Source organism: Coenobita brevimanus, chromosome 113 (genome assembly GCF_032717465.1).
Source record: "Coenobita brevimanus isolate Jiangsu-jjx chromosome 113, ASM3271746v2, whole genome shotgun sequence".
Lineage (NCBI taxonomy): Eukaryota > Metazoa > Arthropoda > Malacostraca > Decapoda > Coenobitidae > Coenobita > Coenobita brevimanus.
In genome coordinates this window covers 6,628,897-6,653,345 of record NC_137066.1, presented here as the reverse complement: position 1 = coordinate 6,653,345, position 24,449 = coordinate 6,628,897, and the positions used below count along the sequence as shown (strand labels likewise).

The 24,449-nt window shown below is 42.5% G+C and overlaps 1 protein-coding gene across 1 annotated transcript in view; it reads left to right on the top strand.

Moving 5' to 3' along the window:
- LOC145418322 (relaxin receptor 2-like) overlaps positions 1-24,449 on the top strand; it is a 212,176-nt gene that overhangs the window by 162,722 nt on the left and 25,005 nt on the right. Inside the window, exons 13-17 of the mRNA XM_080286762.1 lie at positions 2,130-2,222; positions 3,858-3,925; positions 15,816-15,977; positions 21,682-21,827; positions 23,012-23,159. Coding sequence (XP_080142888.1) covers positions 2,130-2,222; positions 3,858-3,925; positions 15,816-15,977; positions 21,682-21,827; positions 23,012-23,159 — 617 coding nt within the window. The remainder of the gene's footprint in view (positions 1-2,129; positions 2,223-3,857; positions 3,926-15,815; positions 15,978-21,681; positions 21,828-23,011; positions 23,160-24,449) is intronic.

Below are 24,449 nucleotides of genomic sequence, written 5' to 3'. Positions count from 1 at the left end.
TGGCTGCTGATATTTTTCCCGACTGTACAATAATGTCCTGCGTTAGCTTACCTGTATTTTGATGGTTGTATTAGGGTGAGGTGGTTAGGAAAGGGAAAGGGAGACGTAGAACAAGATCGAGAGGTAAAGTGCGAGAGTAGGGAAGGGAGGGTGGTGTACCGTGGGGAAAAAAAATAATTTCTGAGTTCTGACAAAAACTCCTGGACATTATTTTTTCGAGACCACCCCTCATTGGACGCAGAGCCAGTCAACAGATAGATAGATAGATAGATAGATAGGCAGATACGTGCCTGTTGATAGACAGTGACAGGCAGAATAAGCGAATCAGTCCCCAGAATCGCACACACACATGAAGTAGTTATTATAAAGCAATATAATCTCCCAGAATAGTCTACCATCCACAGTAGTTGGCTTTACACTCAGATACCGGTTCACCGACACAGTAATGAAAAAACAAAGTGAAAAGAGATACGTCTATGCATATCGACTGCACGAGGGAAAATGTGATGAAGTAAAATGGTAGAGGCATAGCGCTGTAGTATTATCAACCACTCCGCTGCAAGACGGGTGTGACAACTTCATCAGGAAACTTACTACTGCCATGGCCAGGACAACTATAATACTCTACTTCAACTAACGGCAAAAGGTTTTATTCAGATGACACTCAGCCATGGCAGCGTGAGAATGAAAACTTTGATCATAAACTCTCTCGCTGACGGGAAAACCAAGTATTCTGTTCGACTTTTGCCAAAGGGATTTATTCAACTAATAGTGAGTTATACGAGCATGACAACCTTAAAACGGACTACAGGAGACAGCATCCTTTCCCCGGGATTGCTATTTTTACTGTAGATACTTGCCTTTTCATATCCTGATTCTGCATTGCAAGCATGATACTTATTTCACACACACACACACACACACACACACACACACACACACACACACACACACACACACACACACACACACACACACACACACACGTGCCCTGTCATAACCGATTCTATTTGTCATTCTAGTTTTCTTTTTTCCTCAGTACACCAGACACAAACCTCGTCAGATATTTATACACACTCTCTCTCTATCTCTCTCTCTCTCTCTCTCTCTCTCTCTCTCTCTCTCTCTCTCTCTCTCTCTCTTCATACCATCCGTCGGTGTTCTGTTGTATTGTGTTAATGCAAATCATATCAGTGGTTGAAAAATATGGAAAGAAAAGGTGTATGTGTCGGTCTCAGTGTTGTGAATTATTTAAATACAAGACGAATATCCAGAAAGTAAAATAGTGTTCTTCTTCTTCTTCTTTTTTTTCTTTTTTAGGATATGTGAGTTTGGGCAGACGTGAACCCTCTTCAGGGTTCGATGAGATCGAGGACACATGTTATATCGCGGTGTGGGTGAGGGAAGGAGGAAGGAGGGAAGCAGTATGTGGCATAATTCTTTCACAGGGGGAATATCAAGGTGTAATATGTCATGAAGGTCGTTAATGGAGAGATGCCAGAAAACCTCGAAAGCCCAAGAGAACACAGCCTTTATTACTATACTCTTTTACTCCAACACTGATTAAAATTGCCATCCCTCCATGTCGATTGCCAACTTGTAACAAAACATTACCAGAATACGATGCTGGCCACAAAGAAGTGCTGTGGAAAGGATGTAGAGCCGAAGCATTATCCTTTCCTCCATTCTGGTACATGAAACAAACTGCAAAAAGACAAAAATCTGGGCCAGGTTAAGGTAAAAAAGGTATAGTGGAGGTTGCCACATTAAGAACGTCTTTAATGTAATATGGCAAAGATTCCTAACTTGTTTCAGTCTATTGCTGGCCAGTTGTAGTCATACTGGGGATCAATTTGACCAGTAACCAAGAATATTTCGTGCCTCATATCAGAGACTCATTGAATTTCACGCACCCAAGACTTAGCATGCAGGTTGTGGGAGACGTTTAGTTCCGTCAGGTAAACTCAAACCGACTATAGTAAGTAGCCAAGGAGAGTTATTCCTACCTCATAAATAAGAATCGTCCACATTCATGCCACTCCCACTTAGTATTGAAGGATTGAAGGTGACCCAGTTCCGTCAGGTAAAAACAAAGCGACTGTAACACTGCATTCCTGCCTGCCCCTCAGAGTGTTGGAGAGGGTGGAGTTGAGTTCAGACTTCCTCAGCAACATCTCCACAGACCTCACCCAAGGACCCGCGGCTGCCAACATGCAACACGTGTGAGTAACAACACTTTATGTTACAGTATACACAGGAAACAGTGTATATCAATAGTGATGGTGTATATCAAAATGATCAGTAGCACCAGTTTGTATTGCCAGTAATCAACAGTAGTATCAGCAGTTTATTATTATTAAAACAATTACTATGTGCAACAGTTTACAGTATATTACACCAGCAGAGGAAGTATTCATAAAGAATCTTAATGCTTATTCGCCATATCACTTGATTATTTCTTCAGATGAGACCAACGTTTTTTCCTCTCAATTTGCCGTGTTTTTTCAGGACGGCATCTATCATTATTACGAGCGAGGGCGAAGCCCTCACCAGTCTCTCTTCAGGTAGTGGCATTATCCCACATATGAGCGACCCAACTCTGCCCAGTCCAACCTGGCCTGCCTGACCAGGCCCGACCGTATTGCTTTTGAGAAGCTTATATCTTAGCAACCACAGGGCCAATCACTGCATGTTTGCACCATATGATAGCCCTATTCTGTAACATTTGTTTTTGACAGGTTTCATCACACCCAGGCAGTGCACGTGGCACGTGACACGCGCGAAGTACATCATGTCCAAAATCTTCAAAAGAGGGCCACAGGCCAGATACTTTGTCGTAAAGGCATGCAACTTGGTAGGTGGATAACTATCAATATACTCTAGGCATCTCTGGGGTGTAAGGCGACATTTCAATGCTTTCAGATTTAAATGGCCTCGCTCGTACCTCGCCGACAAAGGCGTTTTTACTGGATTTATACACCTTGTCGGTGATGCTGTGATTAATAACGTGTTTTGAGGATTTGTGTTTATGCCTATCATCATTATCGCTCATATTTCTTTATTCAGATCCAATAATTAGAACTTCTCTGAAATCATCATTATCATCACCATCATCATATTCTGCAGTTAACATTCTGCGATTAATTATTTCTGTCCTAGGACTTTTTAATTTATTTTTGCTACTGGCAAGCGATATTGCTCAGATTTGGGAAAACCTCTCATAATGAAGGAGTTAATTTGCTTTGTGAACTGGAGGCGTAATAAAGTTATCGCCTCCAGTTCAAAAATCAAATGCAATAGTCCGTGGGCAGCAAGAACAAAATGAAGAAGACCTTATCGTACTGAAGTGGGTAATAGGATGACCAGCAACAGATTATTACATCCGCACTCGTCAAGCGAGAACGGGTCATTGTTTTGCTGTGTGTGTGTGTGTGTGTGTGTGTGTGTGTGTGTGTGTGTGTGTGTGTGTGTGTGTGTGTTACACTTTAATCTTGTATGAATTCTATGTCTTATAATAAATATATTTTTATACATGAGGATGGTAATCCTTTATTAAGACTGATCCCCCCCTCCCTATAATTCTTGCTGGCAACACACGGTATTATCCAGCGTAGGAGATATTTTTCGAACTGGAGGGGTTAGATGCAGCCATCATAAACTCCATCAATACGAAAGGTCTTTCCTAGGTCTTGATAAACATTCTCTGGTAAAAGCAAGACTAAAAGACGGTGTCATACTGAAGGCGGTTAAGATATAATAGACAAAGTGCATCACAGAGGAAGAGGAAATGTACCAAGTCAACAAGAATACCATCCATTATGTTAACGAAGTAATAATAGATATAATTACAATTTCAGATACTTCAAGAGATTCCGCTACTGTGGTTACGTCCTTCATGTTAAAGACTGCAGACCCAAAACTGATGGTAAGCACCTTTCTTGAGATCTTCTGCCTATCTGTCTGCCTATAGCCAGACGCCTTAATCCTGTACGGGATGGCCACAAACAAATCTCCTCCATGTCGCCCTGTCCCCTGCCATTTCATTGCCATTTCCCCAACTTACACCCCCTTCTGTTATATACCTCTCCCCCCCATCCCTCCATCTCAAGTTCGGTCTCCTTCTCCCGGTCCCCCCTCCTCCACCTCACTCACATACGTTCTCCTCGTTAGTCTCCACTCTCCATCCTCTCCACATGGCCAATCCACCTCAGTGTGTTTCTCCTAACGCTTTCTATTAAGTTCACAGTCACATCACAATGCTTCTTCACTTTCTTATTTGTCAGTCTCCCCCTCTATGTAGTTATACATGCTCCTCTTGGATAACTCATTTCCACTGCTCTCACTCTTGACTTGTGTTCTTCCAACAAGGTTCAAGCTTCGCTTCCATACGTTAGAGTTGGTATCACAGTACTATTATGCAACAACTTTTTTACTTCCATGCTCACTACCTTATTTATTATCACTGCTTTAAGTGAACCAGCAACTTTTCTTCCCTGTGGTGCCCGTTAAAACTTTTCATCCAGTAAACTTCCATCCTTAATCATCGCACTACCCAAGTAATTAAATGCACTCACATTTTCCATTTCCTCACTATCCAGCCTCAATGGCATTCAGTGGCTTCATTTCTCTCGAAAATCACAACTTTATCTTTCCCTATATTCACCTCTAGATTCCGTTTCTTACACACTCTCCCAAACTCATTCACCAAGCCTTGCAGTTCTTCTTCGTCTTCATTTGAGATTGCAGTATCATCTTACGGATGTGTTAATAAAACTGACTGCGCAATGATGCGGACAGCTTTCAGTCTTTAGCGACGTTTTCTGAAGCATTGGATGACGATATGACGCGTCTGTTTCTGTACGGTTGATGTCCAGAGGTATGGCGGCCTATCGTCCCAAAAAGTTGTAGGCGTACAATAAACGAACGTCCAAAAGTAGAGGATTACTTACACCTTCACGTAGTTAGTTTTAGTAATGCAACTTCAGGATGAATTTATATTAAATAAAGAGAATTTTAGCACACTCAGTTCCCATGTTTCCCATTTAGGTAAAAAAAAAAAAAAATCATCTCGAATGCGTTAGAATACTCCGAGTTGCCCATGGCATGAGTAATAATGGTGACAGTAATGACAACGTCAAACCCCAGTGTTCTTTCTCAGGTGATTCTAATCATCTGTCTTTAGCTGAAGCAGAATACTAGAAATGTCCTAACAGACAGGGCTAATGTTATCCAGTTAACGTGCAGGTGTTGTCCATTGATCAAGTTCCAAATTATTTAAGTTTAGGTGATAGAGGACTGTGAAAACTTGGGTTTAGAATCTACAGACTTGTTGACTAGCTTTTGCAATTTGATCAGACGAGTTACCAAATTTCTACGGTAACATTATGTACCGATACACAGCCACTTCAGCACGATGAACCTGTTGTTACTGGTTAGTGATTTTATTTAACTTAGAGAAACAATTCTTTTATATTTAATGGATTTCGTTTTTACTACTCTCAATACTATACACTTCTCTTAATCTAAACATAATTGTTAGGTGGTGGGAAGTATAATATATGGAGGACTTCATCGCACTGAAAGGGCTTAGTTAAGAAAGAAGCATTGGCTCTAAATATCACAAATGGCAGTATGACGTCATCACTGGTGGGTCGGTCAGGTGACAGTCCTTATCCACAGTGAGAAGTCATTAGGAAGAATTGTCACACACACATATTCTAACTCCCACATAATCTTGTTATACAGTAACATTGTTACATGATATTCTGTTTTCTCCCTGGGATTTTTTCTATATCCATTATTTTCATCAGATTCTACATACTCTAAAATCACAGGTGAAAAAACTGATAACCATAGAAGCGAGATAATCCACCCAACACCAAAACTTTGACTGCCTTCAAAAGGCGATGTTTATAAACAATCGTCCGCCCATATCATCCTCTGGCACAGATGAAGCGGTTATTAGTTAAACCCTTCAGTATAGATATTTTTAGTGCATTATATGTTGGCTGCTGCTGGACGATTTTACTAACCCAACGTGGTAGCTGAGTAGTTAGCGTTCCTTGCCACAAAGCTGCCTACCCTTTAACGCCGGGGTTCAAATCCCGGTGCGGGCAGTTGGCGCCACAAGACTCAGGTGTCCGTCCACAATTTGTGGGTTGGTGGTTATAATGAGTGCCTAGAGAAGCACCAAGAGGAGGTGACTACAGTAACATGGATGATACTGTGGTCCTGTATTTTAATAACCCGCCATAGACTTAAAGGCCTAAGTTGCGGAAAGGAGCGCGGTAGGCCTGCCACAGGCTCAAAGGTCCAAATTACGGAAAGGGGCACAATGGGTGAGTACCCTGCCACAGGCTTAAAGACCTAAGATAGAGAACGGAGCGCGGTGTGTGAGTACCCTGCTACATATACAAAGACTGAAGTTATGGAAAGAGCAAGGTGGGTGAGTACCCTGCCACAGGCTTAAAGACCTAAATTGCGTGAAGGATTACAGTGGGTAAGCAACTGAAGGTCTTTTTCTCCAGCCTTCCCTTACCTTCAGCCCGAGGACGTGCTGTTCGTATTATTCTTACTAGCCAGTCTTTTCAGCTGGAGGGGTTGGCATTCAGTTACCGCTGCACTAATTGCCCTTTATTAACGCTGAATAAAACTGTCTGGTGGCAGAGAATGCACCTAAAAGATAACAGGAATATTGAGAGAAAATTATACCGAAAGCGTAGCTCTTTGATCGAGGAAGTTTCTTTCTCCTCTTTTTGCATATATTAATATTTGCTGCCTCCAGACAATTTTGTTAACATTTTGAAACCCATATGTAATGACGGGTTTGCCGTTTCCATAAATCCCTTCACATCATGATTTCCTTAACTGAAAGAAACCGTCTAAAGTTAGCCTGGTGGTTTAGTGGGTAATTATTGCGCTCCAATCGGATTGAGCCGATGAAGGTTTATATCCAAGGGGTGGTTGGGGTTGATCGCTCATGTAACGCCACCCAGGGATGAATGAGGCTGGTCACTGTCATCTTAAATGTCGGGACCAACTGCCCAGCCCCGGGCTCCTACGCTCCTCATGGGCCAATGTAAGATTGGATGATATATAGATAGATAGATATACATATACATAAATATATATATAGATAGATAGATAGATAGATATAGATATAGATAGATAGATAGATATATCAGTTGAAGAGGTTAAAATTCTTGCTCAGAGGAAGTCAGGTTAATTAAGCGTACGTTCATAACATTTTTTTTTTTTTTTCAAGATATAATAATTCACTCGGGGCAGGTGGTGTTGGAATGCATACAGCAGTTGGCTGTTGTCTGAGATGACGCAAACTCGATCCCAAGCTGGGGTAGGAAATATCTGGATTATTTGAATGTCGTTAAAACTGTCGTAACAGATCTACTGCAAAACCGCCTGACTCACCATTAAATAAAAATCCGTTAATGCCAGTACTCTAGTTCTGGATAAGATAATCCTGCCATGTATTCTTTATGAACGGTGACCACTGGTGCCCTGGTGGTGACGTGTGAAGGTGTGTAACGCACAGATATGCTGGATCTTAGGGAATGGACGGTATAGCCTATGCCCAGAGCCGTACAAAAATCTGTTAAAATACCCAGCCTCGAAATATGTTCTTCTGGAATGTTACATCTACGGGCTGTGGATTAATTAATAATTAAACAATCTCGCTAAAACCCGACATTTGTGCTTCGAATTCAAGTTCCAGGGTTGAGTTGCCATAATTTGCTTCGTTTACCTCACTTTATTATTTCATCCCATTCCAAAGAGCAATACATCAGTGAGAATTGCGAGGTGCAGTTCAATTATAAATACCCGTAAAATTTTGTCTGTCTGTCTGTCTGTCTGTCAGTCAGTCAGTCTCTCTCTCTCTCTCTCTCTTCATCACCGTTTCCTCTTTCCTTTGACCTTCCTTCTCCCAGCCACTTTCTCTTCCTCTTTTTCCGCTCTCCATTTTCCTCATTATTTACCCCTCATGTTAAAGAATTGTATTATCATTAGTTCAGCAGACATCGTAGCACATCTTTCTCTGAGTTTTTTTTTTTTTTCTTTTATAGTTATCAGGCATGAACACCTTCAGTACGATGCCGTAACATTAATAATATTCCTGCTACTACCAGACGATTTTATTCAGCTTGGGGGAGACGTTTTGTGGTTAGGAGGTTATTGCAGATTATATCTGTAAGGGATAGCTTGCCACAGATGTTTGAGGGGAGGGTTGAATGGGTCTGCTATGCCTGGTGTGACACAAGGCAGGATAGTCACTGCTGTAGTAGCTGTCTCCAAGTTCATTGCTGGCACTGGCTGTACAGTAACGACGCTCTGCCTTTGTCCTTCGTCGACGCCTGACATAATCACATTGTCTGCTTAGTCCTTCCCTGGACCTCCCCCCCCCTTTCTATTGTCTGGTAGTGGACAACAGAGACAAGACGCTGCTTAGGGGGCTTATTGAAGGAGAGAGAGAGAGAGAGAGGTGTATCATCTCAACAACGCCATGCCTGTGACAATTCTCGGTCGCCGCAGTGCTGGGGCGTGACCTAAAGCACCTTCGTTTCCCTGACTTCCTGATCCTTCATCTATACAGACTAAGTATAGGTTGCAAAAATATCGTCTTTACAACAGTTTTATATATATAAATATACATATATACAAATATATGTGTACTGTATATATATATATAATATGTAATCCCTCTAATATCCGGACGCCCACTATCCGGACATCCCCACTAACCGGACATAATCGTCCCGGGATAAGATATTCCCAAAATGGGCCAAAAATCACAAAAAATTCGAAGAAAAAACGACTTTTTTCCCACCCGTAATTTGAAATTGCCGCGCGGCGCCGAACAGCTGTTACACAATGGGCCCTTCACCCCTTCCTTCCTCCCCCCTCCCTCCTCCCCTGTCAGGGTTGCCATTTGGTATTTTTCATTACCAAATGTGGGCCAATTTGGTATTGAAAAATTTGGTGATGAATCAGAATAATACAATACCAAATGGATTTTTCACATGTGTGAGGATACACAGGATGGACATGGTGGATTGTTTGCTCTCTCTGATTAATTTGGTAGCCTATATAGCGTGATAATAATCAACATGCTGTTAAGTATAAGAAGAGTGATTACATGTATTTCCTCTTGTATATATAATTAGTGAAGAACAGATGCTAGCTTTACGAATTTGGTAATGAAAAGTTAGAAATGGAAATGAAAATTGAGGAGTTTGATAATGTGGCCATTGCGATCTGGCATCTCTGTTACCCTATCATGAACAATCACAGCCTAACTCCGATTGAGAGCAGATGCTTATCGCAATGCAAGCCACATGTGCTCGTTTTTTTGTGAATAAACAGTGAATAAACTGCAATATCTCGACACTAGAACGCACAGGAATTTACAGTGTTGTGCGGTGTTAAGAAATTAGAAGTTAGAGTGCAAAGGATTAACTGTGGACTGCAAACTGGCGGTTCAAACCAGTCCAGGAGCCAGGGACTTGTTGTAAGTACCCAGAATGTTTAATATTGTATAAACTCACCTCTAAAACCTCATTCTCTGGTTCTTTTGCATTCATTTCAGTCTTTTATGTCCCTTATTGGTGTGATTTGGGTCTTAAATAGGTGCTATGCATGTCCAGAGGGAGTTGTGTAGGTGTTTTTCTGAGTTAGGGTCCATAAGTACCAGTTCAGGAGCCAGGGACTTGTTGTAAGTACCCAGCATGTTTAATATTGTATAAACACACCTCTAAAACCTCATTCTCTGGTTCTTTTGCATTTATTTCAATCTTTTATGTCTCTTATTGGTGTGATTTGGGTCTTAAATAGGTGCTATGCATGTCCAGAGGGAGTTGTGTAGGTGTTTTTCTGAGTTAGGGTCCATAAGTACAGGTCCAGAAGGCTGGGGCCCAATATCCGGACAGGACCACTATCCGGACATGCCTATGGCTCTATTACTTCGGATATTGGAGGGATTACTTTATATATATATATATATATATATATATATATATATATATATATATATATATATATATATATATATATATATACAGAGAGAGAGAGAGAGAGAGAGAGAGATACAGATAATAGATACATGGATAGATATATAGATACAGATAGATAAGTAGATTGAATGATTGATATAGATATATTTAATTTCTGTTCTCCATGCCTCATTCAAACAGATCAGAATGTCTCTTCAGCTGAATATAGCCGCTTAGTGGGAGCATAAACTTCAAATTGCATCATTGTATGGAAGCAACTAACATCCTCTTGCATATTACTGATGCAAAACATGTCGATAATACATACATCACCAAGAGGATGTCAAGAAATAATAAACAGTACAAATATTTAAGGGTGAGATGTTACCAACTCTCGTACTGAAAGACAACTAGAATACGGCTCAGACTCTTGGTGTTAAAGTTTGAGCAGAAACCATTAACATAAACCTCTTCAATCCGATGCCGTATTTAGCATTTCATTCCGAATCGGACGGGTTAGATAAAGTGTTCGTTAACTCCTCGGGTACCAAAGGCCTTCTCTAAGTTGAATTAAATCATTTTAAAATATTATGAACATGCTACGATAATACGTCAACAGATTCAGTCGGCTACATCGAAAGATAACTGACCAATTTCTGAAGTACGTGGTGAAGTCAGAACCTGCCTGGCCTCTGTTTGTCATTGCTGACTGCACTCTGTAATGTGGGATGCAGGCTGATCAAAAGCAATAACCAAAGACGGTCCATAAATGTCTGTCAGAATATGTGACTTTCTTCTTCCTATTAGCAATTTAAATTTTAAGCATAAGGATGAAAGTACTATACCTGAGTATCAGTCCTGTCAATCTATAGGCTACATCATCATCATCATCATCATAAAAGCTGCTTTCTTTAACGGCTTCAGTTCAATAAGCTTACTTATTTTTAGAGGCAAAAAGCATGTGTACTGTAGAGGCCACCCTGTCCGTCTGTTTCTGAGCAACGAATATCGGACACGAGTCGTTTCACTCAGGAAGTGTTCAGTGAGTTAAAGGGCCATATTAGGGCTGTGGTGCTGGCACTTCACGCCCGTCGACTGTAGCCACTTTAGCCAAGCCCCATATTAAGTCCCTGAAGCTCTGGCATTTATCTAGTATTATTGTACCTGTTCATTATATTTTTGCCATTTCTGAGCGAAGAAAATCAGGTAGAGAGACTATTCAAGTTAGAAGGGTTAGATAAAGCCTTCATCAGCCGTTTACTAAATGGGGTCTCTTCTAGGCTGAATAAATCGCCTACTAGCAGGAAGGACGACAAGAATGTAACGTCCTCTGGCTAAAGAAGATAAGCCGTATTGTCACTTGTGTAGGGACTTCCTAGCACCACTTCCTTAGAGATTTATTGCAACTTAAGATTTCACTACAAAATATTTTACTCTTATCTCGTCATTTTTCTTGAAGCCAAAGGGACTTGGACGTGTAGGGATAAGAAATACCACTCGCCAACCCCTCCATTATAAGTGTCAGATAGACAGATATAGGGGATAGATATACGAATAGATAGATAGATAGAAAAATGCCTGTAGACTGATAAATACAGTTGGTAGATAGATAGAGACGTTTAGCTAGCTACCTAGATTGATAAACAGAGAAATAGAGGAGTGTAGACAGTGACGGATAAACAGTCAGACAGACACACACACAGTCAGATAGACAGATATGTAGACAGGGACGTACAGACAATGATAGATACATAGATGGATGGATAAATAGACAGAGACAGGCATATAGACAATGATAAATAGATAGATATAGGCGTATAGACAATGATAGACAGATAGACTGACAAACAGACTGATTGACAGATAGGTAGACAGACAATCAGACAGACAGATAAATGCAGTTGAAGTATTTATAAAAGGTATAAACTGGAAATCCTCCTTCTTCCTAACAACTGCAACCCATCGCTACCCACGTCTCCACACAAATACCACAAAGCTGTCCACACCAACACTCCCTCATCACATGCCTTCATTTAACGCACACAAAGCTATCCACACCAACACTCCCTCATCACATGCCTTCATTTAACGCACACAAAGCTATCCACACCAACACTCCCTCATCACATGCCTTCATTTAACGCACACAAAGCTATCCACACCAACACTCCCTCATCACATACCTTCATTTAACGCACACAAAGCTATGCACACCAACACTCCCTCATCACATGCTTTCATTTAACGCACACAAAGCTATCCACACCAACACTCCCTCATCACATGCCTTCATTTAACGCACACAAAGCTATCCACACCAACACTCCCTCATCACATGCCTTCATTTAACGCACACAAAGCTATCCACACCAACACTCCCTCATCACATGCCTTCATTTAACGCACACAAAGCTATCCACACCAACACTCCCTCATCACATGCCTTCATTTAACGCTGACATTCACTCAAACCAATTAAAGCTTGAGGCAAAAACTATATATTTAATGTGCCTTTTAAGTTATTCATGTCATACCGTTAAGCATTGTTTCCTATCAAGTTACAGAACATTTTGATATTGTCAACACCGCCTTTTGGTTTGCATGCACCGCACAAAGAAAATTAACCACTTCACTACGATTACCTAATTTTCTTGCAGCAACTTATTTTATTCAACTTCGGATTCACTACTGTAATGCCTCCCCTCCTAGTTTGTTTTTCTGCTTCTGATGCTACCAGACGGTTTTATCCAGCTTAGGGATAACTACGATAGTATAGGCTATTTTTTGTTTATTCTTGGTTCAGTCAAACGATTTATTCAGCTTACGATAACTACGGATACGTCTTTTTGTTCTCTTCTTGGTATCATCCGGGGATTTTATTTGGCTCAAGAGAGACTTTTCAGACTGGATAGGTTACATAATTACATCTTCCATCAAACCACGTTGGATAAAGTCGCCCAATGGTAGCCTGATTAAAATGTAAAAGTCGTCATGGGTTAAGGGATTACACCAGTAACTCACAAGCCAAAAAGTGTGGCATTGATCAGAGGGTCGGCTAGATTCGAGGTGCACTGGCCAGCACATCCAGCTCGCAACTGAAAGAACCTGAGTGTGATTCTGGCGCCGGTCAGACTGGTGGACTAAGTTTGTTCCCCTTTTATCCCTGTTCACCCAGCAGTACAACTGGGGATCAGACGTAACACTGACTACTGCAGGTCGTATCGAGGGGAGGATTGGGACTTAGCAGATGTAGACTGTCTGCCTTCATGACCCTCGTGCAGTCGATAGGCATAAAATATAAGCCGTCTTCTTGTTTAGTTTCACCTCCTATCGGTTCTACTATTTTGCAAAGGAGAAAAATAAAGGAAAAGTTAGATTTATGCTTATCAGGTTCAGGGCGGTCATTAAGACTGATGATCAAGATTTGCCGAGTCACAGTCTTCCCCTAGAACAAGACTGACAACAGGTGAACTGACATCCATGTTCCTAATAACTTACTCACAGTTCTACAGTCAGTGTATACAAAGTGGCAAGTCTGAAATTATCTTTCTTAGTCTGTATTTTCCTCTGGCAAAGATATTGAAAGTAACAGATTTTGATTTCATCTGTCCTAGATATCCCTGGAAAGGATTTTTTTTTTTTTTCATCCATTTAGTCTCTATTTCTCTTTGAAATACAAAAATGAATGCAACCATTACCCAATCCATTTACTTTAAGTCTCTCATCCATCCATTGATTCACACAGTTCACACATATTAACCCACACCAACATTCTAAACCCCCTCGCCACCACAGTCACTACTAGTCACACACACACACACACACACACACACACACACACACACACACACACACACTCAATCAATCAATCAATCACAATCACAACCGTCTCAATGAAAATCCTCACCGTTGTTCATATCTGCACTCCCCCGCTCCCTCATCACCACACAGCTATTCCCCACTCCTTCACCCCAAATCTACATACACAAATACTCTTTCGAAGCTCTTACCTACACATCCACACACTCATCCACACCCTACCTTAACGTACCCTTTCCACCAACCATCTATAACAGTGGTACTGAAATGGCAGACCGTGGTCCGAATCCGGACCCAGACGAGCTTTGATATGGACCCCAATGACTTCCATCACTGATTATTCAGTATCCTCCTCAAATTAAAGAGTCGCAGTACTTAACATCTTTGGATGAACTTCGCCCACAATGCGGCTCAAATAAATTTCACTTTATCCGCCTGCCGTTATAAATTATGTTTAGGTACTGATGTGATAAAAACGTCCATTTCGTGGCTATAATGCAGACTAGTAAGACTAATGATAAAATAAGAGGCCACTATTTTTTCCAGCTATTATCGATGCTCACACCACTCATAGTAACAAGCGTTTCATATTTCTTAATAGCATATTATCAATGCCATCTCGTCAGGATAACACTGTTAAAAACAGAACAGAAGTCCTCGCCGCCGGAATACTGTATTTAACATGCTGCATTGCACGTACCCGCAGACTGTTGCCATTACCCATTTCAAATGATGAGTTGACAGAGGGATACTGACAGTTCACGGGCACTGTTCACAGGTACACGGTATGGTGCTAAAGTGGTGGTGGAAGTGCTAAAGTGACTATGATTATGTAAGGAAGGCAGTAGTAATTTGTTCAATATATAAGTTTCATATTGTCTTTTTGAGAAGTTGGGAGTGTGGAGAGTAGACTCTTTTGTCTTACTTAACCACGTTACTAACAGGAGAAGAAAATATTTACTTTAAAACTTATTTTTTATTCTGTCAGAGTATTAACTTTCCGCACAGTCACATTATATTACCATAGATGAAAGTGTTTCATTCCATTAGTGATATTAAATATAAGATTTTTCATCTGGACCTCCGCCACAAAGGAAGATAATATGATTGGACCTTCGGAGAATGTAACAGAGGATCCCTGACCTATAATATGCTCACTCCCACCTGTGCATGCCTTCCCCCATATACATGTCCACATCTTAGCAGTTGTGTCATTGTTCCCTCACTTCCATGGTGTCCCACTCCTATTGACAAACACACACACAAACACACACACAAACACACACACACACACACACACACACACACACACACACACACACACACACACACACACACACACACACACACATCCATCCCTTCATTGTGTCTCCCACATCGATATGCCCACTGCCGCCCTTGCACACTTCTCGCACACACCTGCCTCACACACCTGTCCACTTGCCTCCAGCCCCAGCCAGTCTATCTCTTACACCCCTTTATACAACCATCCACTTCTGTTTACCCATTCCCACCTTTACACATCTGATACGCACACGTGTCCTCGAGTCTGCTGGGGTTGTCTTGTTCAATTAGTTGAATCCAGTCCCTAACCAATCAGTTTCTTCACACCCATCCACACCTACTCATGTCCAATGTCACATCCATTTTCCCACCTCCACTTTTGCACATCCATTCATACCTTGTCCATACCCACTGCCACATCCATGCACCCACCTCCACCCTTGCACACCCACCCACACTCATCCACACCCACTGCACATCCACGCACCCACCTCCACCCTTGCACACCCACCCACACCTGTCCACACCCACTGCCACATCCATGCACCCACCTCCACCCTTGCACACCCACGCACACTCATCCACACCCACTGCCACATCCATGCACCCACCTCCACCCTTGCACACCCACCCACACCTATCCACAACCACTGCCACATCCATGCACCTTTGCACACCTGTCTGACACAGATGTCTTGGTGGCTGCAGGTGTGTCGTCGTTCCAACACCTGCTGGTTGGCAGGGAGCTGCGTGTGGCGGTGTGGCTGGTGGCTCTGACAACATTGGTGGGCAACCTTACAGTGCTGGCCGGTAGGGTCTTCTCCAGGGATGATAACAAGATACTCTCCCTCTTCATACGCAATCTGGCAGGTGAGGCAAGATGATCATCACACACGGAGCCGACTGATGTAGACAGAAGAGATGGTAGATGTTGAGAGAGAGAGAGAGAGAGAGAGAGAGAGAGAGAGAGAGAGAGAGAGAGAGAGAGAGAGAGCAGGGAAAGGTAAAATTATAAAAGCCGAAAATGGTCCATAGAGGCTGAACAGCCAAGTTGTTTGCTGCGTGACACTCGGGGAAGGGTCAACCGAAATCTGTCAACAATCGGAACAACACATAATTTGGTATAACTCTGCGGGAACATCTACCTGCGTTTCACGGGGCCAAAAGAGGATCCTAAATCCTCCAACGAACCTTTAACGAAGGAACCTCAGGATAATCTAGGGAGTCCCAGGATGACTCTTGTAACTGTCCTAGAGTCTCTAGGGGACTGCGAAAGGCTAGTTCTACGGTGATCCACCAGTAAGTCAGTAAGAGATTGGCATTCCTAGGTCAGCCCCTGGGAGACTCTGGCAAATATTAAGTTATATTTTTCTCCATAAAATCATGTAATGATACCAAGAATGTATTAAAAAAACGTCATCTTGATCCAAAGGCTAAAAGAATACAATATACTTAATAATGTCATGAATCTATACTATATAAACAGCTGTGCCGACCCCTCCTCTTCTCTGTCTTTGTCTGTCTGTCTTTCTGTCTGTCTGTCTCTGTCTCTGTCTCTGACTGTCTGGCTGTCTGTCTGTCTGTCTGTCTCATTCTCTGTCTGTCTGTCTGTCTGTCTGTCTGTCTCTCTCTCTCTCTCTCTCTCTCTCTCTCTCTCTCTCTCTCTCTCTCTCTCTCTCTCTCTCTCTCTGTGGAAACTTATAAGTCATCATGGTGGAGCTTGGTGGCTGTGTGAGTAGGGTAGTGGGTATATGAGATGGATGGGTAGGCAGGGGATGGAGTGGGCAGGGTGAACGGGGTAGGTGGTGCAGGTGGGCACGGTGGGTGGGGTGGTTGGGGTGGGTGGGCGATGTTGGGGCGGATGGGGTAGGGTGAGTGTATTGGTGGGCATGGCGGGTGGAGGGTGTGTGATTGGGTGGGGAGAGTGAATGGGTGACTAGGCAGGGTAGGAGAGTGGGTGGGAATGGTGTGTGTGAGTGGGTGGGCAGGGCAGGTGGGTGAGTAGGTGAATAGATATAAAGGGCAGGTGAGTTGGTGGGTGGGTGGGTAGAAGGATGGCTAGGTGGGGCAGGTGGGTTGGCGGGTGGATGAATGAATGGGTAGGGGGGATGAGTGCGTAAGTGAGTGAATGGATGAACAAGGTGAGTGGGTGGGTAGGGTGGGTCAGTGGGTGGGCTGGATGGGTGGGTAGAGGGATGAGTGGATTGTCAGGATGAATCAGGTGGATGTATGGGTTGGCAGGGCAGGAGGGTTGGTGGTTGAGCAGGTGTGTGGGTGAGCAGGTGAGCAGGGTGGGTGTGTGGGTGGGTGAATGAGTGGGTGGGGTGCATGAGTAGGTGGGTAGGGTGAGTGGGTGGATGGGCAGGGTAGGTGCGTGGGTGGTAGTTGGGTGAGGAAATAGGTTCTGGGGATAACTTAGCTGCATATGCGGATTCAATGTGGCCCAGTGAGGAAAACATAGATTCATTAGAGAAAACAGGTCCATGATCGAAGTAGGTCCCTGGACAAAGTAGATACATGGACAAATTACGTCAAAGGGGAGAAATAGATTCAACGAGGGAAATAGGTCCAGATGAGAAAATAGTTCCATGGTGAAAATAGGTCCATGAGAGAAAATAGGGTCCATGGGGAAAATAGGGTCCATGAAAGAAAATAGGGTCCATGGTGAAAATAGGTCCATGAGAGAAAATAGGGTCCATGGTGAAAATAGGTCCATGAGAGAAAATAGGGTCCATGGTGAAAATAGGTCCATGAGAGAAAATAGGCCCCATGGTGAAAATAGGCCCATGAGAGAAAAAAGGGTCCATGGGGAAAATAGGTTCATGAACTAAGAGGTCCATGGAGATAACAGGATCAAGGGGTAGAGGTGGTCCACAGTGGGAAAATAGGCTCATGTAGGGAAAAATAGATCCGTGGAAGGAAACAAGTTCATGTGTTGCACCCTACACTGCCTCAGTAATCATTTACATGCTTTGCACTCATATTTACTGAGCACGATATCTGACTGCTATTTAAATGGATTGATAGCATGAGAACAATTGCAGTATGGAGTGTAGAAAGAAGTCCAGAGAGAATTTGTAAAATTAAAGTTATGGCAATGTGACACTGTGTATCCCTTTCTGTCCCAATTCCCTCCCGAACTACAAGGAAAACTGCTTCACACACACTGAGGTTCCAAAACACAGATAGGTTTTCTACTATTATGAACTTTGTATAAGACAGCTACATTACTTTAGCAACACCAGTGGAAACAAGTCACTTAGTGGATGAAGATTTAGCTCAATTACAGGTAATTACAAAAACATTAAATGTCACATAATGACTCACTTCTGAGTATTGTATGTTTACTTGAATTCTTAATCACTACAAGAATAACCACGATAATTATCCCCACGACCAAGGACTGACATTAATTATTACTGGATACTGAGCAGAAGTTAACTGGCGTTTTAAATGACGCTCAGGGCATGTGAAATTCCTTTGTCTTGTACACTCACAAATCTCTCACTCTTAACAACTTCCACTCGCCAAATTCTGTTTGCTGCCCATGGTCGTGTTACTGCCTGCTTCCCTCAGCAGGACTGCAGTGCCTCTGTGACACTCCTCAAGTATGTCCTATGTGCCAGCCACCTAATACTGTTCTCTGCTTGGTCATACTCTTGCCCCATACTCGAGCTGTCTTGTCCCATACTTGAATCACTTATACTTAAAAATAATGTTACATTTATAGGTACACTTCTCGTGACCTGTTACTAAAATCAATGATGCTTTTAGGGACCTTTCTCACGACCCTTACTGAAGTTAATAATGCTTTTAGGGGTGCCTTTCTTGTGATCTCTTATTATAATTGATGATTCATTGGAGCAATACCCTCTCCCATAACTCATGTTTTCACTCCACGCCCCACAAAGGCTCCTTGGTACTCCACAAGAATCTGGCCTACATTAAAAGTCTCAAGTGCTTTCGAATATTTTACTGTCCTTTCCTATTTTCGTTCCTTATTTCCTCACTCTTCTGTGATTTTCCTTGTCCCCTACCATCTCTAAATCTTCTCTGCATCTTCTCATGTTTCCTGTGCTTTTGTTCTAATCTCATCATGATGCCTACTTTTAACAGCTTTCGACGCCACCTTCATCAACTTACAACAATCTCTGTGTATAACACTTCTTTTTCCTCTTCTCCATTTCCTTCTCCTCCTTCGTCGATGCCACCTGATCCTACTCCAAGATTAATGCATATGTCAGGTAGGCTCGGAGCGCGAGGAGATGCCTGGCTCATTTGTTTATTGGTTCTTGCCTCACAAGTGTTAGCTTTGGCATGATTGGCATCTGTAACATTATCCAGTGTTTGGGCGTCCCTACACATGGATGGAAACAGGTTCATGGAGGGAAGATGGGTCTAGGGTGAAAAGGAGGTTCATGGTGGAAAATATGTCTATGGAAAAAAATAGGTCCTTCGGGAAACATAGGTACAATAGCGCAAATAGGTCCATAGTGAGAAATAGGTCCATAATGAAAACAGGTCCACAGTGAAAAATAGGTCCATAATGAAAACAGGTCCACAGTGAGAAATAGGTCCATAATGAAAATAGGTCCATAATGAAAATAGGTCCATAATGAAAACAGGTCCATAGTGAGAAATAGGTCCATAATGAAAATAGGTCCATAGTGAGAAATAGGTCCATAATGAAAACAGGTTCATAGTGAGAAATAGGTCCATAATGGAAATAGGTCCATAATGAAAATAGGTCCATAATGAAAATAGGTCCATAATGAAAATAGGTCCACGGGGGAACACAGGGCCATATGAAGAACATGTCCATGAGGAAAAATAGGTTGATGGGGGTAATTGGTTCAGGAAAATCAGGTCCAAGGGAGAAAATAGGTTCATGGAGGAAATCAGGTCCCAGGGAGAAAATAGGTTCATGGAGGAAATCAGGTCCAAGGGAGAAAACAGGTCCATGAGGGAAATTTTGTCAAGGTGGGTACAGGTCCGTGGGGGAAAACAGGTGGGAAGGGGTTGGTATCTAGGGGGCGTAGCCAGAGGTGGGATTATGGGTTAGTTATATCGTATCGAATTTTATCAATGTTCATTCATACAACACAGTTTAGATTGCAATCAATAATTCCTTCACTAATGTGCATTAGTTCAACCCTCTTTTACTCCACTTGATGGCTAAAGGTAGTTACTCTGGAGGGGTCGATTTATTTACTAATCAAGGTGATTCATTCTTACCTCATACAATGGTTCATCGAAATTGTACGCAACCATGACACAGTCTTCAAACTGTGTACCTAACTGATGACCCTTTCGTTAACAACTTCCACTCGCAATCCCCACGTCCAGCAACATCAAGTTAATGTGCTCCATATTTTCTGTTTACAGTCCCTTGAACGATGATGTATTTTACTCTACTGCTATCTTCAGACTATTTTACGTATGTTAGGTGAGGTTTTCCAAACTAGAGGAGCTCTATAGTTCCTTCACTGATTTTCTGAGTACTAGACACCTTCCCTATGCTTAATTAATTTGTCTAAACTTATGAAGAAAAACAATGATACGTATGCAACTGAAAGTGTTAGCTTCTTCATTTCTATGTCCTGTTATTATATCATTAAAATTGCAGATAACTGACAATTTTGTTTAGCTTAGAGAAAGCGTTTTGCAGTTGTTGTTGTTGTTCAATAATCTGGGTCTACCTTGCCGAGCGATGGGACAATCAACGGTCCCTGCATTCTATTTTGTGCTCTGATTCACCCCTCTTGACTCCTGACAATATGTCTCATCTGGGCCTTTGACCGAGTTAACGCCTCCGCTTATACCATCACACCAGTTATAAATGGGACAAAAGTACCATGTACTCAATAATGACAATATATATTTGTACCAAAACTGTGACTTGTGAAGATGAAGCACACATGGACAGGTTGTCATTTCAGTACTCAGAGGACAACATAGAAAATAATTTTGAACAGTACCTACAGTAATCCAGTGACGGTACCAATCAGTCCCTTATATACCTCTTGGAGGTGTAGGGTTCTGGAACTAAGACTGCTGTTGCTTACAACGTATAACCTGCTCAGTCCCATGACTTATTTTTTTTTTATTTAAATTCTGTTGTCCCCATACGAATGTTTTCAGTCTGGATCAAGTCTGTACTACCGGCGAAAAGATTACTGAAGATTAAATCTAACACCTTCAGTTCAAAAAGTTTCTCCAAAGCTGTGGTAAAATCGTTTGGAGATGGCAAGAAGGCGATATAAAATCGCCATCTGGCTGAAGGGGTTAAGGGTAAAGAACAAGCCTACATCCCTCACATCATTAACCCTCTGACTGTCATGGCCCAACATTGGTGCTCTACTCAGGTTGCAACCAAACGATTTATTCAGCTGAGGGAAATTTTGGCAGGCAGAGGGTTAAGCATGATCTTGATTAACTCTTTTCAGTGCCATAGACTCACGCAGGTATTTCACTCGCGCTAACACCAGACGGTGTAAATGATTACTTTATATTATCCTGTGCCAGGTAGACTACGATGGTTTGACCCTGGTGGCTTGTGTCTCTGCCTCCCCAGTTGCCGACCTGCTGACTGGGTTGTACCTGATGGTGGTGGCGGTGAAGGATGTGCAGTTCCGGTCAGAGTACAGCCAGCACGCCTACTACTGGATGGGGTCGTGGCAGTGCACCCTTACCGGCATCCTGGCTATGACATCAGCAGAGGTTAGCTGTGTTAGAATAGATTAGAATAGGTTAGGAAAGGTTATCTTTGCTTTCGTTAGGTTGACGTTGGTTAGGTGTGTTTTGGTTAGGTTAGGGCAGCTTTGGCTTAGTTAGGCAAGGTTAGGATACGTTAGTTTTGGCTGGGTTGGGTTAGGTTTGCCTAGGCTAAGGTACTTTAACCTTGGTTAGGTTAAATTAAGTTTGGTTAGGTCAGCTTTGGTTCAGTTAGGCTACGTTTGTTTTGGTGAGGTTAAGTTAGATTTGGTTTGTTTAGGTTATGTTAGATTTGGTTTGTTTAGGTTATGTTAGATTTGGTTGGTTTAGGTTATGTTAGATTTGGTTTGTTTAGGTTATGTTAGATTTGGTTTGTTTAGGTTATGTTAGATTTGGTTTGGCTAGGTTATGTTAAATCAGGATAACTTAGCTCAACTTTGGTTCGTTGAAATTAGGTTGGGTCAGGTCATGTATATCAGGTCAAATCATAGTACAGCAAGCACGCCATCTACTTGAAGGTTTCGTGGCAGTGCATTCTTGCCGTGAACTTGGTTATGACGTCAGGCCAGGTTAACGTGAGTTAGTATTTTGGCTAAGTTTCGTCAAGGTAGCCTGGGTCGAGCATGGAGGCTCTCCTACTCATTGCTTTAAACTGACTCGAACATCAAGTCTTACCATATCAGTCCCAAATCGCCTGTCCGATAGGATATAGTGTTGATCGTAGGCTGGGGCAGGTAATAGGTTGATGACCTGAATTTGTTAAACCTGAATTTAAAATTCTTTCTCAAAACTCCCCATTATATACAAGTGCCTCAGCTAATGCCATCATGCCAGTCCTGAATGGCACAAGCGTCTCGTATATTCAACATGGAAACTAGATATTAGAGTTAAGTGGTGATATGTGTTAGTGTGTGACACGTAGGACTGCTAGTCTTGGGGAACAGGCTGCGCAGTCTATACCCAGGGTCGGACATAAACCTTTGCTGGGAACTTGATTTAACATCCTTAGTCAGCTTTGTCTTGGAAGAGCATATAACCTAAAATGCTAAGTTTCTCTTCAGTTACTGTTCCAGCAAACGGTACGTTTCAGTCTCATATTGCTACCTTCGGGGCGTAGGGACTCGGGGCTAGGCTACGTAAATCACAGTGCGTTCCTTCCCTAATACATGGAATTTTATTCTTTGTGGCAGGTATCTGTGCTGCTGCTGTCGTTCATGTCTGTGGAGCGTTGGCTGTGCATCACGTGGCCCCTGGGAGCCCCTAAGCTGTCCCTTTGTGGCACTAAGGTTGCACTGGTTTGTATCTGGGCTACTGGCATCACGCTGGCCATCACTCCAGGTAAAACCTCTGGATTTGATTTTTGTTGCATCACCACTGAAAATGATTTTACGCAGCCTTGGAGGGAGTTTTAGGACTGGATGGGTTAGAGAAAGCCTTCACCATCATCTTTACTGACAGAGATCCTTCCAAACCTAAATAAAGCTGTCTGGAGATAATAGAAAATTAAAATAATACATAATTACATTCAAGGAGTTACATGTCACCTGGGAGACCCTAGGCCAGCGTTTCTTAACCTGGGGTGCTAGCACCCCCAGGGGGTGCTGAAGTCAATTTTAGGGGGTGCTGGAAAATGCAACATATATTGGTTTTGCTTAGTATTGGCATCGTTGATATTTTGTTTTTGGAGAATGTATAAAATAGATTGTCAAGGAGTACTTCACTTTATCCTTGTAGTAGTGTAGTAACTGTAGCAGTGTAGCAACTGTAGTCCCAGTAACCAGATGTAAGGGGGTGCTGGACTGTGCGGCCTTACTGCAGGGGGTGCTGAAGTCAGAAAAGGTTAAGAAACGCTGCCCTAGGCTGTCCTGCTCTGGTATTAAAATGGTCCTGACTTTTTCTAAGATAACTGATATCACACTATCCGATGCCACAGGTGCACATCCTTTCAAACTCCGTAACATTTTGCTGTTATCCTTGTCAGCTTCTCAAGCTGTCATCCTGTACCCAAACTGACTGTACCTTTCTAATCCATACACTCACGACGTATGTTACTTTCTAATCCATACACTCACCACCTATGTTACATAGAAGTTCTGATAATATTTCCACCATTGTATAATTAGTTGCCAGTTCTTTGCTCCATTCTATGTAGTACGTCAGCTACTCACCAGTTGACATATGTCACCGAACAACACGATAATACGTGAGGGTTCACCATAACGAGGGCAAGACTAAGAGTATGTGACCCACCGATTATTATTTACTCGTTTAAAGGCCACCGAAGGCGGCCTTTCCGCTTAATGTCAAAAGGCCAGAAATGAGTCATATCTCGGGAACCGGTGGCCCAGGTGGACTGGGAACTGTTTTATTCTTCATGTTAGAGTATTTTAACGGTACCTTGCTGCAACAAAAATTGCACTACTTTGCGCAGTTTTGGGTGTGTTACCATAACTTCAACACCCACAAAGAAAGTGATCCGCCTAAAGGCCGCCGAAGCTGCTTGATGTCAAAAGGCCAGAAATGAGTCATAACTCGGGAACCGGTGGCCCGATTGAACTGGAAACGGTTTTGCTGGAGTTAGAGCATTATAGCGGCACCTTGCTGTGGCAAAAATTGCGCTACAATGCG